Source organism: Gymnoscopelus microlampas (genome assembly GCF_963454915.1).
Source record: "Gymnoscopelus microlampas genome assembly, chromosome: 7".
In the NCBI taxonomy this organism is placed as follows: Eukaryota; Metazoa; Chordata; class Actinopteri; order Myctophiformes; family Myctophidae; genus Gymnoscopelus; species Gymnoscopelus microlampas.
Window position 1 is genome coordinate 33,157,587 of NC_139944.1, and position 18,618 is coordinate 33,176,204.

Here is an 18,618-nt window from a genome sequence, read left to right on the forward strand (position 1 = left end):
ACATAGAAATATGTACTGTAGGTAACATCATTGTGAAAGCAGGTAAAGAACAGAGGCAACAAGATGTAGGTGTTAGGAAGTTTCATGTTCCTCACTTTCCCTGCGAGTTCCTCTCTTTCTCAGGTGACACTTAATTGGTTTCACTGTCAGAACATCTTGTGTGTCACACTAATTCCATTGTATGTCAGCAGGACAGCATGTAGAGCAGGTACAAGGCTCTGTCCGCCAGCCTCGACTGTCATGCTGTTTTCCGTTGCCTGCTGACTCATTATGAATCTGATCTGCAGGGGGTAAAACTCTGTCTGTCTGTCTGCATCCATTTTTGTTCTCAACGGGTTGGCCAATCAATCTGAAATTGCACAAGGGCATTGAGCATTGGCATAGGCAGGGACTGACAGAGCAGATTTGTAAATTTTCCCAAATGTAAGCTGTTTATTAGCATTTTTGGCAAGTCTGCATGTAGCTAGTATGCCAGGCTATGGGACCTGTACTTGCGAATACCCCAGATGGGCGGCCACGCTGTGGTTTTGTTGGTTGGTTATCACGACCAATCGGCAGACAAAATCTGGTATCTTATCCTAAAAAGTAGGCTGACAGTTTATATAGTTAGATGGGCTGGATCCAAAGTCTCTATTGCCTGATATTTCCCCACTCGTACTATATCCTCACTTGAACTATAAGTTCAACTCAGTCCGCCATTTTGACAGTCATTCCAGGTCTCTTATTCCTGCTTCAAAAAGCAAGGGGTGAGGATTAAAAGGCATCTCTGAGGAGCTATAAGCAAGGAAACAAGCGCATCCTCCAAGGAAGCTTAAGAGCATGATGTTAATGACTCTGCCCCCACAGCTGGCAATGTTATGTTACGTGCGCATGGTTGTAGTGGGGGATGCCAAAACTATAGCAGGGCAAATTAAACTGCGGCATAAGTACTGTTCTTTCATTGCCATGAATGACCTGCAGGTTTTTTTCATGAAGGTGGGGTGTGGGGGGTCTGCTGTGTCATCATCTGAAATGGACATCGCTCACTTCAGAGAAACGGATTTGCTACTTCTCTAAACAACATTTATTCAAGACACAAGGAAAAGACGTAAGTATTTTCTAGACTTGGGATGCAGGTGACTATGGTTTTGGTAGACAGTGGGACATACTGTATGTAAGCAATATTTCCAAGTCTGCATGTAGTTGGGGAAGGCATCCCTGGTATAGAATAGAGACATATTTGAACTGAATTGGTCCCAGCTGATTGTGCAATTGATTCTCAAAGACAGATTTTACTACAACAACAACAACAGTCTGTAGTTCATTACATATATGGTTGCAATGCAAAACCAAAATCCTACATTCTCCTAACAGCTACCCCTCAGTGAGGAGTTAAGGCAAGCTGTTTTAGGGCCTCACACTGCACAAACAAAGTCCAACAAACAAACAGTTCTGTTGGTTTGGTCTGTTGTTATGGTTCTTTGACTATAAGAACTATGAAAACCATGCCTTGACGTGAAATGTATGCTACGGGTTCTGAATTTGTTTCCATAAGCTATGGCTTGGTTCCAGATAAGGTTCTCATAACCTAATTTGGACCCTGCTCAGTAAGTATTAACCCTGTGTTCTGGGAACCCAGAACTTAAACCCATTTATACAAAAACATTTTTTAAAGCAAATATACCAGATCTACAAGCTCATAACGTGCTGTGTTGCAACATGTTGAACTTGTAGATCATGTACTTGTCATGTATTTGTCATGTATTTTTTTTATTTTTCTATGTGTTGTATAGTCTATCAGTTTATTCTGTTTCTGTTGGTTATTTATTAATTTGGGAACTTGTTCTTTTTCTTATTATTTATAGATTTTATTGTGGGTTCTGGAAAGTTTCAGGTTATGTTTTTTCATAAGAAAGAATAGAGTCTGCACACTGGTGGTGCTGAAAAAGCTCCGCTGTATTTTTTATTGCAATAAAAATACTGCAGAGCTTTTTCAGCATCACCAGTTAGCAGACTGTATTCTCTTCTATGATACTTTTGCTTGTCTTGCACCTGGGCCACGGTTGTGCGTGCACTACCTTCCTCATATGTTAGGTTCTTCCCCTTCATAGTCAAAAAGAGCCATTCGTGTTTGTGTGCTTGTTGGCAAAAAAATAAATCTCAACGCAACTCAACATGTTTAGATGGCATTTTCTGGATAGCGGAATGTTTGACCAATATATTATAACTTATCCCAAAAAACTGATACAGCGTCCCTCGTTACCATATCAACTGGGTCGGTTTCCCTTCTAACGATGAAGAAAGTGCCGGTGTCAAGTATAGCCCTTTTTCTGGACAGGCTCATTCCCCCTTGTTTATATTCTTTAACTTAACCGCTACGGGACACATGAGTTGTTATAACATATCCGCATACCCATGCAGAGCACTGTCATGAACCACAGCATGCTTGTTCACAGTTTCAAGGAAAGCAACTCGGCAGTCAAGCAGCCTTACAGGCAGAGACTAAGCTGTTGCCTTCATTTGACTAGCATCTTGACAATATTGCCAAATGTTAATTCTTCAAGTCATATGAATGCCTGAAAAAAAATGTTTTTGTTTTCCCTTTATTTAATAAAAACAATTCCAGATTGTAAAAATTAGAAACCTATTGCTGCCAGTGCTTGCCTCCTTATGCCATGTTATTATTTTTTAATATGGCATGTAATTATGAACTACTGTATCTAGTTCATAATTACAGAGCACATGTCTAATGTAATTGTCTCTCAGTAGTAACTTACTATCTCCAACTCACTGACTAACAAGCCAAAGGTGAGCAACATCGATTGCAAATTAATCTTAGTAGTTCTGAAGAGGCTGATATATTAATCAATATGTCAATATGATTAATCCAACAGTATATTAGGGTAATTGATTTTCCTTTCTTAAAATAAGTGCTAAATAGCTCTATTTTCTGATAGTACTCATTACTGTAGAGCAACGGTTCTCAAACTATGGGTCGCAACCCGAAGTGGGGTCACAGGAAGGTGCCGCTGGGGTTGCGCATTGGCAAATGTGTTTTGTTTCTTTTTGAGCGGTGTTGGGTGTTTTTATGGCCCTGTAAAAGTCCATTTGTACCCTCTCAGAGTTAAATTAACACAGATAAATTGGCACTGGAGGGGTCCTGTGTACATTTTATCTGTTGTGTGTCTGTGCAAAGGAAATAAGCCAATCTGCATTTTAGTCAACAAACTGCGTTTAAGCTCCGTTTTAAGAAACTCGGGTGAGTCGCAGCAGTGTTTTGGGGCTGCACTACAATATTATAAGATAGGCTTACAAATCTGCAGGAATCACAGCATTAATTTCATTTTCTAATAAATATTCCAGTCCAAAAATGTATGCTTTTATTTGAAGATATTCTTTAGTTCCACTTTGAAATTGCACTATAAATAAAGTGTGGGGTCGACAAAGAAATTCCACCATAAAATGGGGTTGTGGCATAAAAAGGTTTGAGAACCATGAACAATGATTCCTATCAGAATATAGTGCTTTAAGCTTTTAACAAAGAAAAAAACGTTTTGTTTTAACCAAAGAATATCACTTACCCTACCTTTAATAAGCTGAGTAGCTACATTTATCCTGTGTACACATTGTTTAAATTTATGATACAAGTATAAAACATTTTAAACAAAAGGTGCTAGTAAGATTTATTGGTTCAATGATAACAGAAAAAATCTGCACACACAATATAAAAAATAAATAAATAATTCAAGTGCTTAAGTGATTAAATGAACACTCAGTAATTTACAACGTAGTAATCTTACATCATTTGAGGCCAGATGTGTGCAGCAATAACATCAGCTGAGCTTTACAGTCTTCAAATACCAAACCTATCGTTAAGTGAGACGTGACCAATATGGCTCATGAAGTTTATTAATAACTTGATGAGCAATCATAGTATTGATAGAGGAATAGTACAGTGGTCTTTATTGGTGTATGTTGAATGTTCTTTCTAAATGCAAGTATGCCATAGGAGCAAAATGGTCGGCGTGAGACTATGGTCAACTGTAGTTTGTTAGTGTTTGATTGGGCAGTGGGTGGGCCCCTATCAGTATATCTTCTCGATGATAAGACTAGGATTACAAATTCAGACTATTCACTGTGAAAAGGAAGGAGTTAATTCAGTAGTAGTTTATCGTGATGTGATGGACCATATCTTCATGACCGTTTGCCCACATCTCAACCTCCGTCACTCTAATAATACGAGCCACACTCCCACACTCGAGACCCCCCTTCTACCCACAATGGCATTGGGGTTTAGGTGATCAGATTACAGTGACAAAACACACATGGGCATTGTTAACAGGGAGTTTGCATTTCCACCCGTGAACATGGCTCTCATTGTGCCTGGCTCGGAGAGAGTGCTTTTCATTTTGGAGGAATGAACGGCGAGGACAAACAGGACCCCATGTGTCTCTGCGGCGCACCATCTCCTCAAGGCTCTGAGGGAGAAACCGGATCTGTCTTTTCAGGGCCCTCGCGCGCTGAAAGACCCCCGGTGTGGTTTGTTCGCTCCCAGCACTTCTCAGGCAAGAAACTGAATCTCGCTCGCAACACGATCACGGGGATCAGGGGTGGAGGGGTGGCAGAAAAACGCCAATTTGAGCTTTAAACACCCGCCTTCTCTTGTCAATATTTTTGATAGATTTCATGTTATTTTATCAGGGCCCCTGCCAAGAATTTAATTGTTACATGCGTAATTACACGTTTTCTGTGAACAATGTGTGGGTTGCGTTATTAAAATTACAGTACAAACGGGCCCTCTTTCATCTCGGGCCGGCTTCCACATTGTCTCCACGGCCCCACGATCCAGCTATGAAAGAGGATATCTAACAACCCCTCCGAGGGCATCTCGCGCAAATCAATTCATTACCTCCAAAACATTTGGCGAGAAGGCCAAGGCGCATCTTTCATAAATCAATTCATTACCCAAAACCACTGGCAGCTGAAAGGCATCGACTGACCACAGTCTCACGCAGTGCTATCAACTTTCAACTTTAGAAGAAGATGAATGGAGCAGAAAGCAATTGGTGACAGCCCTCTGTACAAAAAAAAAGATTAGCTTCTGAACAATGGGGGCCAACCACTGAGTAATAACCTTTTTCAGGTTTAATGGTTTTATTTGCCGTTTCTGGTAGCATATGCACACATACTCCACCTTGTTTGTGGCGAGTCCCATAACTATTGTATGGAGCCATAAAATCCATCTCCCCCTGCATAGCGGTTTGCTGCATGCCACAACTCTACTCTCACAGATAATGCATCTGTCTCATAAAGCTTTAATGGCTCACTCAATGTGTGTAGATGTGATCACAGAAGACACGCCGACACAGAGAAGAACTGTCAAAATCAACCCTTTGCGCTCATGTGTGTGTACGCAAGTTTGTGTGCATGAGTGTGGAAGTGTGTGTGTGTGTGTGTGTGTGTGTGTGTGTGTGTGTGTGTGTGTGTGTGTGTGTGTGTGTGTGTGTGTGTGTGTGTGTGTGTGTGTGTGTGTGTGTGTGTGTGTGTGTAGATTTCACTTACTGTGTAAGTGTAAATGTACGTGCTTGCGTGCATGCAATGATGTGTGTGTGTTTGTGTTTGTGTTTGTGTCTCTGTTTTGTGTCTGTGTTTGTGTGTGTGTGTGTGTGTGTGTGTGTGTGTGTGTGTGTGTGTGTGTGTGTTAATCTGCTTCAGTCTGAGTCGACTCAAGTATGCAGTCATAAGTTCTGGCCTTGTTATACAGCAGCGCATCGCTCTCACCACACCGGAGCAGAGGCATTATCAATCGAAACTTTCTTCAGGAAGACCTTGATTAGCGAACCACGGTAAATAAACCATAACCAGAATTTGGTGGATGGATGGGGCTGTATGGGGAAAATCTACACCGCATCTCCACAGTAAAATTCTCAGTGTTTTTCTTTTTATTAACTAAATCTAAAAATGTAAACATTACAGATTTTGCCGAAAATGTATCCTTTTCCGGGTTTCAAAGGATAAATTAACACTGGAGATTTTACTGTGCACATGAGACAAGGTGAATAACTGACACCTGATGCTGAGAGGAGACAGCTCGGGTGTGCAGTACATACACACGCCTTCCCAGCTGAACTGGATGCATCTCTTAATTGTATAATCCCATTTAACATACACACACACACACACACACACACACACACACACACACACACACACACACACACACACACACACACACACACACACACACACACACACACACACACACACACACACACACACACACACACACAAACATAGTGGCGGAGGAACATCCCCCGTGAGATGTTCCAATCCACCACACACGCAGCGAAATACATGTAGGTCAGAAAAACAAACCAGATTTGTGTAATTATGTGGGGGTGTGGAATTAGAAGCAGCTTGCCACGGCGGAGCATAGCTAACTTTCACCATGACGCCATTTTATTGGCCTGTACTCCTTGAGGAGGAAGAAGACAACCATGTGAGATGTTCTCATTAGCAGTAATCGAGCGGGTCCCAGCAGTGTGTTTGCGAATCCGGACACTTGACAAGAACTTGGGGGGGGGGGGGGTAATTACGATAGTAGAGAGAGGGAGCAGCAACAACAACTGGTGAACTGAATCACAGGTGGGTGGTTTGTTGGGCCGGCCGGAGCAGCGTGAGCCCTGTCTGTCTGTTTTCACTTTACCTTCCCGCTGATCGGGGTCTCTGAGCACGTCGGGCCAATACCACCTGCTGCAGAGCAGACAGGGCACGGCGCGGATAAACAGCCAGCCAACACAAACTGATGTTTGCGAAATAGAGAATCGATTTTTATTCCTCTCTTCTTTTTTGCCCGAATGGGAATCACAAAAAAAATAAAGAAAGAAAGGGTAGGAAAAGACCAAAAATATATATATTGTTTTTGTCAACCTTATAGACCAGAGAATGTGTTGCACAGTACCTAGAAATTCCTAAGAAATGATGAAAAGGTGCACTACAGTGGATATACACATAAACTTCCCATGGGCACTACAGCAGTTAATGGAGGCAAGTAAAGAGGCTTCTCTGCCGGGAGGAGCTAAAATCAATCTTTATGGTGCTTTCCGCCTGCACAGGATGAATTAAGGAATTATTAAATGGGAGCATATTCACATACATCCTTATGTTACATATTATAGTATGTACAAGCATTATACCCTGTCCTGACTTTAATGGAGGTCTTCCCATCGAGAGAAATTGCTTCTATTCTTTGCAGAATACAGTGGAAGTTCAAGAATTCGTTCTACATGGTGGTAAAGTATGGAAAGCCATAAATATCTTTGGGAAGGGGGAGAACTTGGCTGAGTTATGACAGACCTCTGTGATTGGAGTCCAAACACCTGTGATCAGGCACTCCCCTGCCTTTTTATGGCGGCTCAGAAGAAATGAACCAGACACGTTTGACTGTCACGCACTTCAAAAGAGGGGCAATATATCTCCAGCCCACACCCCCCACCCCCCCCCGAGTCAGAACTGTCTCATGAAGGGATCTTCAGCGTCTATAGGAACGACAATGATTCATGTGGAAAATGCGGCGGTGGCAAGTCGAATGTGTGAGTGCATGCCATCGACTTGTTCAACACACAGCCATATTTCATGAACTTATATTGTCAGATCATTGGGAATAAGTGGATGTGGGCAAGAGCTTACATGGGTACACTGACAGGCACGGCATATGCGCCATATGGAATGTATGTTTTAGTGTCTGGATTTACTCTGTTATGAGGACAGAGCTGGTTGGCTCATTGGGCTTAGCAGAGTTGATGAAAACACGGTGGTAATAATAATAAAAGCATTGAGCCTTCTTACCTCTACAAACAGTCCCATTTTCCACGGGCTCGTTCCCGGCCTTGCACATGCAGCGCCCGATGGGCACCATCCATTCTCCGTCCCCGTTGCAGTACAGCTTTATGGGCACGTCCACCTCCTCCGCGTTGGGGATGCACACGCCCCTGGCCGCCACCAAGGAAGTGCTCTCGGCGCCGGACAGCGTCTCCTGGAAAAGCGCCCCGTTGGTGATGATGCGGGGGCACTTGCGGTAGAAGACCCGCACGGCGATGAGCGACATGCAGCCGCCGTAGTCCTGGAAGGCCAGGTAGAAACCGTTGCGGGACACGGGGCCGAAGCTCCGCACCTCCGTGTTGATCTTCATCACCCGGCCGCCCAGGTCCACCTGGGAGAAGCTCTCGTCGGCCGCGATGGTGTCCACCTTGGTCCACGGGTTTTCCATCCAGGGTGGCGACGTCCTGGTGGCCGTGTCCGAGTCGGACTCGTAGTAGTACAGGTTGAATGTCTCCTTACAGGAGCCGGGGACGTTGGGGATGCTGCTGCAGTCCCTCACTGAGAACTTCATCTCCACGTGGATGCGCTGCGCGCCACGCCGGCGGATGTACTTGGTGCGTACCCAGTTGTTCTGGTTGTTGTCGAACACGTTGCACACCTGATAGGTGCGGATGGTGTTCATGTTTTCATCGTAACCGCTCACCTCCTCCCACTGTTGGCATGAGGACACAGACAGTTAAAAGGTCAGTCAGTCAACACAGCATTTTTCAGATAACAATAGAAAACATGACACCATCTCTCTGCTCTGTGTTGCACTTAAATAAATAAAATAAACCCTTATTGATCCCCGGGGACAAATTCAAGTGTCAAAGCAGCAACAGCAGTAAGAATGAAACACAGGAGAGGTACAGGTAAAGGTAAGACTCAAGAACCAAATCAAGATAAATAAAGTGGAATTAAGTAAAAAGCTAAACAAAAAGGTGCTTAGCTTACTCACATGCTGTTTATACTAATACATGGCATGTCATTGATTACATGAATATTATTTTGACTTTTTACTTAGTTTTCATCACACTCACAATGCAATCTCTTTGTGATACCAAACTAAATTATGAAAACAATTAAGGATAAGATTGTTAAATTCCTCAATTGCACCAACATATTATTATAGCTTTCAGCGTCACTAAAAATATATTATAATATTAGATTTGTATCTTGAATCATGTTTGGATTATTTGGTTATCAGAAAATGGGTACCTGAAGCCATTCAATCACCTCCTACTCAATCAACTGTGAGGTATGGTACTGTGCACCTGTAGTCTTTTGCGATTATAATCCATTACTTCACTATTACAAATGCATGGTTAAGAATTCATGTCCTATCATTTGTGAATTAAGTGTTTTTTCAATTAATTTTGAATTCATCGACCCCAAATTGACCCCAAGTCAGGATTATAGAAGGGAGGGCATAATGTGGTCTCTGACACGGCTGACAGGTAGGACCACACAAATGGTACAAGCTGGTGTTTGCACTGTAAGCAGCAGCTGGAGACCCGATTTGGCTTGCAGCACCAACCTTGCTACTGTTAGAAGCCTTTACAGTCAAGTCGAATAACTCATACAATATAAAGAACAGGTGTTAGTCCCTGCTCTTCATGCCCTGCATGATTGGAGGGCAGTTTGACTTTGAATTCCATTCATATTGAAACTCAAGTGAAACCTCTCTTTGCTGGTTAATAATACAGCATTCTTTCTCAATTATTCTATTCAGATATGGACACGAATATAACAAAAGGCAGAAAAAAGGTTTTAAATTTTTTTAGATTCCAAATAATCCCCACTTCCTGAACTGGTTGAGTTGAAAGCCAATTGACCCCCACCCTGCTTTGAAGTGCAAGTCCCTGTCCTCTGGTTGAAACAGAAGGAAGCTATTTACATACTACTGTAACGCTTTTACAGAAATGGGAGAAGTGACATTAAATCACTTCTCCAGAGAATAAAGGCTCCGGTTTATGAGACGCTGTGTCCTACTTTTTTGTCATTTTATAGGATACATTCATAGCACATACTTTAATTGGTTATTGACATTAGTGAATAGTGAACGCTACATTCACTGCTATAAGGGGACTGGCTTATATCGCAGCACTGTAAAATACTTGACATGATTTTACCATAATCTAAGTCACACTCCAATCAATTCGGCAGAATTGTATTATGCAGGTAATCAAATCAAGAAAAATTAAAGGACAAATTTCCCTTTGTAGATTTCTTCTGGGTATAGTTTACTCCAAAATCCCCATAATGCACACAAATTTGTACACTCGCTCTTACAGGCTCCAGATGCAACCTCTGCGGTTTTCCAATCCGCTTGGCTACGGATCAAAACCGAAGGCCCTCGGCTTAAAAAAAAAAACTCCATGCATTCTAACTGCCAAGTGAGTCATGACCTTGACCCCAGCATATGAGCAGAGCAGAGGAAACTCCTTTTCTTAACCTGTCGTCCCTATTTTGTTAAAATGTTCAAAGAATTTCAAACTTTTTCACCCCCCCCCCCAGAAATAGCAGAAATAGACAATCTAGCTTGTAGATCAGCTATTTTCGCTATTTGTCCAATAACTAAGTATATAGGGCTTAAGTGGTTAACCCCCAGAGCCACTTTGCACCAGCCCGCTCCCTGCACTGCTCTCAACCCCCCTCTTTCTCTCCTCTATCCTTCCTTTCACTCTTCACTTCACAGCTGACATAATTTCCCAAATTAGTGTGTGCTTAGTGAGGATTTTGACAGCGTTTTGACAGGTCGGGAGAAGAAAGTCACCCTTTCCTGTTGCGGAGTGGCATTCTATCAAACACTCTGACTAATTAGAACGGCATTTGTTTTTAATTCCCATGTCTCAATTAATCACTGCTATGTGAAATGTTAAAGTCTTTTCTTGTTCTTTTCTTTTTTTCCCCACAATTCCACTTGCAACCCAGTCTCCAGCCAGTCCAATTCCACCATGCAAAACAGACAAAGCAGTAATGCACAGCCAAAGCCACACAAATATTTTCAAAGGACACTGAGAGACAGCAGCTTGACAAACATAATAAGGACCTTGTTTATCTGCATCTCAGTCACTGACTGTCTACCAAATTGGCAAACTGTAAACAAGCTAAAATGAAGCTTGAACAGAAGCACTTTTCAATGATTATGCATAATAACTAGAATGCTCTTATTGATATGCTGTAGAATTCAGGCTATGTACACAGTGCCGTTGGTGGTATAAAGCATTCTGGGGCACATGCAATACTGTTAAGCTCATGCCATTGCATTGCACTGTGGCGTGGCATTCTGTCATCAGCCATTGTGCACAGACACGCCCCCCTTCCATGCACTCATCCTGCATCCTACATTACAACTGCAGACAATTCTCTGTGGAATGTTGTACTACAGAAGATAAAAAAAACTAACATATCACCATGAACCATTCCATGTGACTTCTGATGGTGCAGTAGAGAGCAAAACAATGCCTCCTGGGGATGGAGTAAACATGGAGCAGTACTACAGCACAATATACAAGGGGGGACAGATCTGTCCCTCTGTTATTTCAAACACTATCTGAAAGCCTATGTCACATAATCAAACTCACTGCCAATGGGATCTAAACCTACTTTACATCCAATTTCTTTTTTAAAACATATGTACATTTGTAGACTTGTTGAGTGATGGCATGACAGGAGACTTTCTCTTTCTTTTTTTCCCTTCCTTTTACTACCTAAGCGTACCCAGACATCCTGGGTCATGAGTAGCCATTGACCTTGCCACCATCCCTTTAACCAGTGTCGCTCCATGCGAACCAAGGACAGGGGGTGTAACATCCCCATGCGTCGAGCTACAAGCATTCGCACCATCAGACTTAAATAAAAATTAATGTGGAGAGAGAAGGGGTTGCTGCTAATGAGAGATGGAAACCAGGGCAAACTGAGGGGAAAGTGCTGGCAGTGTAGGGGCCGGACTAAAGCCAGGCTAAAAAAAGCCCCCAAACAAAATGTGTTTTGATGGAGGGGCCCCTTTTGTCCTGTCACAGCTTTTTTTTTGCCGTGCTTTCATCAAAGGCAGTGGAGGGAAGCAAATGGGATATAATAAGAACCTAGCGATCAAGCTCTGGGTGTGAAATTAGACGAAACGTCTTCATTTTCACAGTACTCACACGCGCGCGCGCGCACACACACACACACACACACTCACACCTCCTAACCTCCAGCTCCTCACCCAGAATAGTGCTTAAGAGTGGTCATGTGGTTTAAGTGGAGAGAGTGGAGGTAAGGGTGGTGGAGTAAAGAGGGATTAGTAAGGGTTGGTGAGGTGAGCTGAGATGAGCTCCTCTGAAAAATAATAAAGTAGCCATTTCTCAGCTGAGATTGCTTTCACCACATTAAGGGTAAAATGTTGTTTATCCGAGCCTCTGTCAGAGTGGGGCAGTCAACAGCCACGGGGCGAGCTGAAGAGAGCTCCTTCACACGACCAAACTAAAAATAAGAACATTTGTGGAATAAACACTATGGACTTGTAACAAGAACCCAAAGATCAAAGGCATTTTCCTTCTATGGCACTTGGACGTTGAATAGCCAAAGGCCTACTTAAATGAATACATAAGGAGATAAATCGCATTTCTCAAATGTTTTGCCCAAAACATCAAATATTTTTAGACATAATAGTACTTCAAGTTAAGGAAAAAGCAACGGGTCTCTTTAATGGCGCACTTGCATGTGTTTGCTCGCTCTGAGGCACACCACACACACAAACACACACTTCCCTCACCAAAAAGAACCCACCATCAAAGGGTGAGTGACTGCAATCATCAACACCCGACCAGACTTTCTCGCAGGGCCTGTAACGTTTTTGAAAAGCTGAGTCATAGTCATAGTCATTTAGTGGAATAAATTCATGGGCTGTCATTTAGTGGAATAAATTCATGGGCTGTCATGTTTAGAATTCTACAGGATCATTGGTAAAAGAAGTAAAACATAAAAACAAAAAAAACAATTAATTATGCAGCCGATAATGTAGCCCAAAATCAAACTGAAAGTGAGTGCTACAGGGGGTAGTTTTTGAAGCCTGCACTGCGGTACTCTATCACCCATTGGTTTACCTATCAAAGTAATCATACTCTGCAGATTATTAAATTGCCCAGTGTTTGTAATGCTGCCATTATCTAGACATAATAATATGCAGAATTTGGTGTCTCTCTGTGTTACTGTGTCATTGAAAGTTCAATGGAATTTAACCATTTATTATTATTATTATATTTCATTTCCTGTTGTTCCTGTGTTTTTATTTTTTTGTATTTTATTAAAATTACTTTCAATTACTATTATTTCATTAACTAAAGCACTCTATCTCAGTTGTGAAAAAAGAAAAAAAGAAAACAAAAAAAAACTAAAGAAATCGAAAGGGGTGTGCTAAAACAGCAGCTTCATCTCACTAAATGTTCCCCCTGTACAGAGAGACCTTGTCTAAAACTAGTATGGATCGTGGTGGTTAGGGTGTGTTGCAGACTACCATATGTCAGCTACTCCTCTTCCTCTGGAGTGATATTAGGTGCTACAGTTCAGCGAAGCTCCCTTGGAATAGGGTTCAGGATCAATAACTCCTCTGCCACTCCAGGAGGGGGAGAAAAGTTCAGCTGACCCGCAATCTATACAGTAAGTCTCCCTGACAGTGGGTCTCTGCTTCATCTGAAACGCAGAGCGGAACGCGCTGTCAGGCCTGAATTATAGACTACGAGCAACTGCTACAGCTGAAACAATCCCCAAAAGACATGCCTTGTACTTCTTTTGCCAATCGAAAGGAGAAAATAAGTCTTGGACCTCGTACAAGACCTCTGTGTAACATTAAGTGGTTGGAGTCCTCTTTGTTCCTGTTTAGTTCACTCCCGGGGCTACTGCACTCTAAGCCGCCACTCAAAGAGTAAAAGTCTTCACCGTTTTGAGACAGACTTTATACAAGGGAACAGCTACAATAGTAGGTCAGTGTACTGCACAAGGACACAATGACAGGCAAGAAATGAGTTGTTGGACGGGGACTATTCTGCTCGAAGATTAAAAGGCCTTTGTGATTTGACACATCATGAACTGTGTATTTCTCACGTCTTTACAGACTTTAAATCAACATAGGCAAAGGAGACTTCGGCAAAGGAGAGCCACATCGCATTAGTACCGTTCAGTCACTGACAAATGTAAATAAATAATTCACACAAAAGCAGGCAGAGAATGCCGTGGAAAACACCCGGGGCACCATTGTCCTATTTGCAGTTGTGGGAAATCTGTCAGAGTTAGACTGCCTGCCCTGGAAGGGACAGCGGGACAAATGACACCCACTCCACATTGGGTTACTAACAGAGACTCTCAGCCTCACGGAGGGCAGAGTCACACACACACACAGATATAAGTAGAACTGTCTGCTGCAGTCAACTTCAATTATCATTGTCCACTCGTAATGCGCAACATGTGAACCTAGACAAACAAGCTTCCTATTGCCTATTTAACCCCTATTCTTGCCAATCTACATGTGGATTGGTTTTGCGTTACTTTGCCTGGGACTGTATCAAAGACATGACAATGGCCGATGCCAGTGCAGGATTTTAGTTTGTGTTCGCATTAAAATATAACCGCACCGAGGCTTTTTCCACCCCTGTAATATAGAGGTTGCTGAATGGTAAAATATAGTTTTACAGAGGAGTTTAATCCAGAACCATTGTAAATTAGTGGGCACTTCCATCTGCAAAATGTCTGAAAGACATACATTTGTTTCAACAAATTACCAGCAAATAAGTACCGTAGTGCGCAATACAAGGAGAAGTACGCCATCTTGGTCAGCCAGACATAGTTCAACAATTATACATAAGCAACCTCAACCTTATTCCAATGTAATTATAATTCAATATATCAATGATAAATCATGAGCAGTTTATTTCTTTCCCTAAAACTTTCTGCAGCATAAACATCTTTCATTCCTGCAACAGTGTTGTGCGTCCTGAAGTGACTCGGGATATATCCTGGTAAAGTGGAATATGACAGATGCATAATGATAACCTTAACCCGCACACCGCCTCATTATGTTCCCCCTCCTATGCAGAAGACCTCAGTTATCCTTCCGCAGCGTGTTTGTGTTTTCCCCCACGACCATGAATCTATTTCTAAATCATTGCTGTTGACAGTACTTCAACCGGAACTGTGAGCGGGTCAGGAAGGTCTGCAGCTCTAATGTTCACACATCCCTCAGCTCCACTTAAGATGAGAACACACTGACCACTTAAACCCCGCATGCAGAACACTGACCACTTAACCCCACATACAGAACACTGACCGTTTGACCCCACTCTTGCCAGTAAGGCAATATAAATATAACCACTGTAGTACTGCTTGCTACACTGTAAAGTGTTAATCCTCAATCACTTTTGGAAAAATCTGTTTTTGCTTTATTTTCCGGTTTCAGAAGGCACACCGGTTAGCCAGGAAAATCAAGTTTTGGTTTCTTTCTTTTGATCTCATTCTTTTATTTTATTTCTTAATTTAGCTTTTTCTCATTAGATTGTTTGTTTTTTTAAACATAGAGCAGCACTATATAACAACATAATTCTTGTTTAAGTGGTAGTGACAAATATATTTCTGAGCATCCAAGTCCTCAGAAACCTTGACCTACTTGATTGTTCCTGGCGTCCTATGTGGATAGATAGGCTAAGGCGTATGAAACTTCCTCTTTGTTCACACCAGTCTGCCTACAACAAAGTGTGCCTGCCTGGGGATAAACTCTGGACTGATAGCCTACATATTACATTGGTTTTCAATGTTTTAGGCCTCACTAAAAACAATAACGTAGATGTGTCTCTCGGCAGTCTCTCTCGGCTCGGTTACAACTTCAAGTTCATTGCACATGACTAAAAGGCTGAACAGACAAGATAAACTGTATGTAAAATGGTTGGGGTTTTAAAAAATGATTTAAGCGCTGAACTGTGTTGTCCCAGAACAAATCACTTCCAAACATGTCATGTATAGCTATTCGCGAAAGCAACTATAACTCAAGAGAAAGACATGACGATTACGTAAGGCTAGCTGACTTTCAAGTGAGGAGACATCAACTGTCATAACATCTCCTTGACTAAAAGTAACACTGTTGCTTATTTGTATTTCCATCGTGCGGCGAAGTATCATATAACGAGTTAAGATATATTTCATGAAGCTATACAGCGTAGTGAAAGCCAACTGCTGCTGTGGTGCTGTGCCGAATGTTACTGATCCCCCGGCTAAGCCGCCGAAGCCGCGCATGTGTGTGTAAGACAATAGCTTCTGTAAAGCACCTCTTGCTGTTATATTGAGAGAGAGAGGGAGATCTGTGTTCCCACACCTGTTGCCCTGGGCCATAGGGGACAGGCTATCGCCATCTCTCTCACCCTGGATCTCTGAAGGGGCACAACCATATCAATGTAAAAAATCTCAGTGTCCATGTTGATAAGGCTGATACCTGAATAAATCCCTAAGAACGTGTTCACATTTGAGTACGCTTCAAGAGAGCGATAGAGCACTAACTGTTGTGGTTTTGAACAAGGGTGACGGAGTGACACTAGTCTATAGGAGAAACCTTTTTCATTTCAAGGACCCCCAGTTTGATATGCATTAAGCCACAGACCCCCATGTATCTCTATAGGACCCCAATCTACTAAATTCATCAATCAATCAAATCAATCAATCAGAATTGATTTAACTCTGATGGCCCTGTTTTTGACACTGGAACTTAGCGCCATGGCACATGATCTTAACTTGTGCCGTGGCCGTAGGGGTGTGTCCAGTACAATGGTGCTATCTACAGGACGATAGGACTGCCGCCCCACAACACATGGGGCGGCATGGGAACTGCAAGGTTCCCAGTTCGATCCCGGGCTCCCCCAGAGTTAGTGTCGAAGTGTCTTGAGCAAGACGCTGAACCCCTAATGGCTCCCAATGAGCAGGTTGGTGCCTTGCATGGTTTCCTCCGCCATCGGTGTATGAATGTGTGTGTGAATGGGTGAATGTAATGCACAATCTATGTAAAGAGCTTTGGATAAAAGCGCTATATAAATGCACCATTTACAATTTAAATGAGGGCGATATCTGTCTGCGCCTGGCGCTAAGGGCTAATTATTCATGGCCCATAGGTGTGTTTTTGGGCGTTACATTAATAAAAACCAATCAGAGTGTCGGGTGCCATCACCTTTAAGAACTAGGTTGTGCCCGGCATGAGGCGCATTGACATTCCTATTTAAGTGTCGGAGAGCTGAAGACGCACAGAATTATTTTCGACAGCGTTTTCTACATGAAGTGAAAGCACAAACAGGCTTAAAATCTACGGGAGCAGCGTTAATAATGTGATTTAATGATGTCAGGACTCAAGAGACGCGGGGTAAACACAATATCTCGGCTCAACGAAACATGAAACAAGATAAATTCAAACGCAGTGCATGACTGCGGTCAGAATCACTGTAGCCTTATGCACTCATGCCCAAGAGACATCTGTGATATCTTGATACATTTCAACTTAATATTCACATGCTCATTCTCAGTTAGGTTATTATATATCAAAGCATGCCAATGCCAGTGTGTTACGTGCACCCTCGGATCTCCAAACGGATATTGATGTGGATAACTACAAATAAAGCATGGCACAATGACGTTATGGATTAACAACATTCTTATGTTAATTTATGAGAAGTAGGCTATTTGAGAATATGTTTCAGCTGCATGAAGATGTCTCTCCCTCTCTCTCCTCACAAAGCTGTCCAAAATGCGCACTGCAAACGATTGCTCTATTTCCTTCTCGACTGGGCGCAGGCTGCATCTATGCTGCACTGAAAACATCTGATCTCCAAGGTCACAAAGCGCCGTAGCGCGCTGCCTTGTGAGCTTGTAGATCAGATATGTTCGGTACACTCGCTCGCGACTAAATTAGGCATAGCCTAACGCTCGGTTTGTTTCCATCATCACTCGTTTTCGAGTGGTGAATATTAAAATAATAATTGTGTTGAATATGGCTGTGAATCTTCTGCTATCTCACGATTCGCAGGGTCACGATTTGATTAATAATCGTGAATTATTCCCAATCAGAGGACCTCATGACAAACAGGAGACACATTCCCAATCAGTTTATTCCAAACTATTTCAGTCATATTGTTTTCATCTGTTTACTGTGATTACGGTAAGCTTACATTTCATATCACAAACACCATAGAGTTAAACTTTAACCAGCAAATACATTTTTGGAAATTGTGAATCGATTTTGAATCGTTGATAATAAGAATTGCGATTCTTACGTGAATCGCTTTTTTTCAACACCCCTAGTGTTGAATGTGTTGAACCTGAGCGCAAAGCACTTGTGTCGTGGGGGAAGATACTGCTAAAAGCAAATATTGTACAAATGTAACAATATGGACCCACAACCCAAGTTACAGACCTATAAGGCCGGGTCCATTTGGTTCCTAACTATCAACACTTTAGGAACCTCCTCTAGGACCACTGGGGTTCCTCAGACCGCACGTTGAGAACCACTGGTCTAGAGGGTAGGAAAGTTTTACAAAGAACGAGTCCCACGCATAAGCAGCTGTGAAAAGCTCTGCGTAAGTGCATCTGACTGTAAGTGTAAAGACATTTGATTTGAGTTGGAAGAGAAAACAACCCTGGAATCAGGATGTCTAACACATGGAACCCGAGAACGCTCTTAGAGAGGGGTCCTCATCTTTGATGTACAGCGTACCCTGACCCTAAACTCACCCAGGCCAATTCAAGGCTGGCAAATTTCACAGAGCAAAG

General features: G+C 42.4%; 1 protein-coding gene across 2 annotated transcripts in view; it reads right to left on the minus strand.

Annotated features, from left to right (window-relative positions):
- Nucleotides 1–18,618, minus strand: part of ephb2b (eph receptor B2b) — a 174,271-nt gene that overhangs the window by 90,794 nt on the left and 64,859 nt on the right. For both annotated transcript variants that reach the window (XM_084061418.1, XM_084061417.1), the window contains exon 3: nt 7,828–8,512. In XM_084061418.1, coding sequence (XP_083917544.1) covers nt 7,828–8,512 — 685 coding nt within the window. The remainder of the gene's footprint in view (nt 1–7,827; nt 8,513–18,618) is intronic.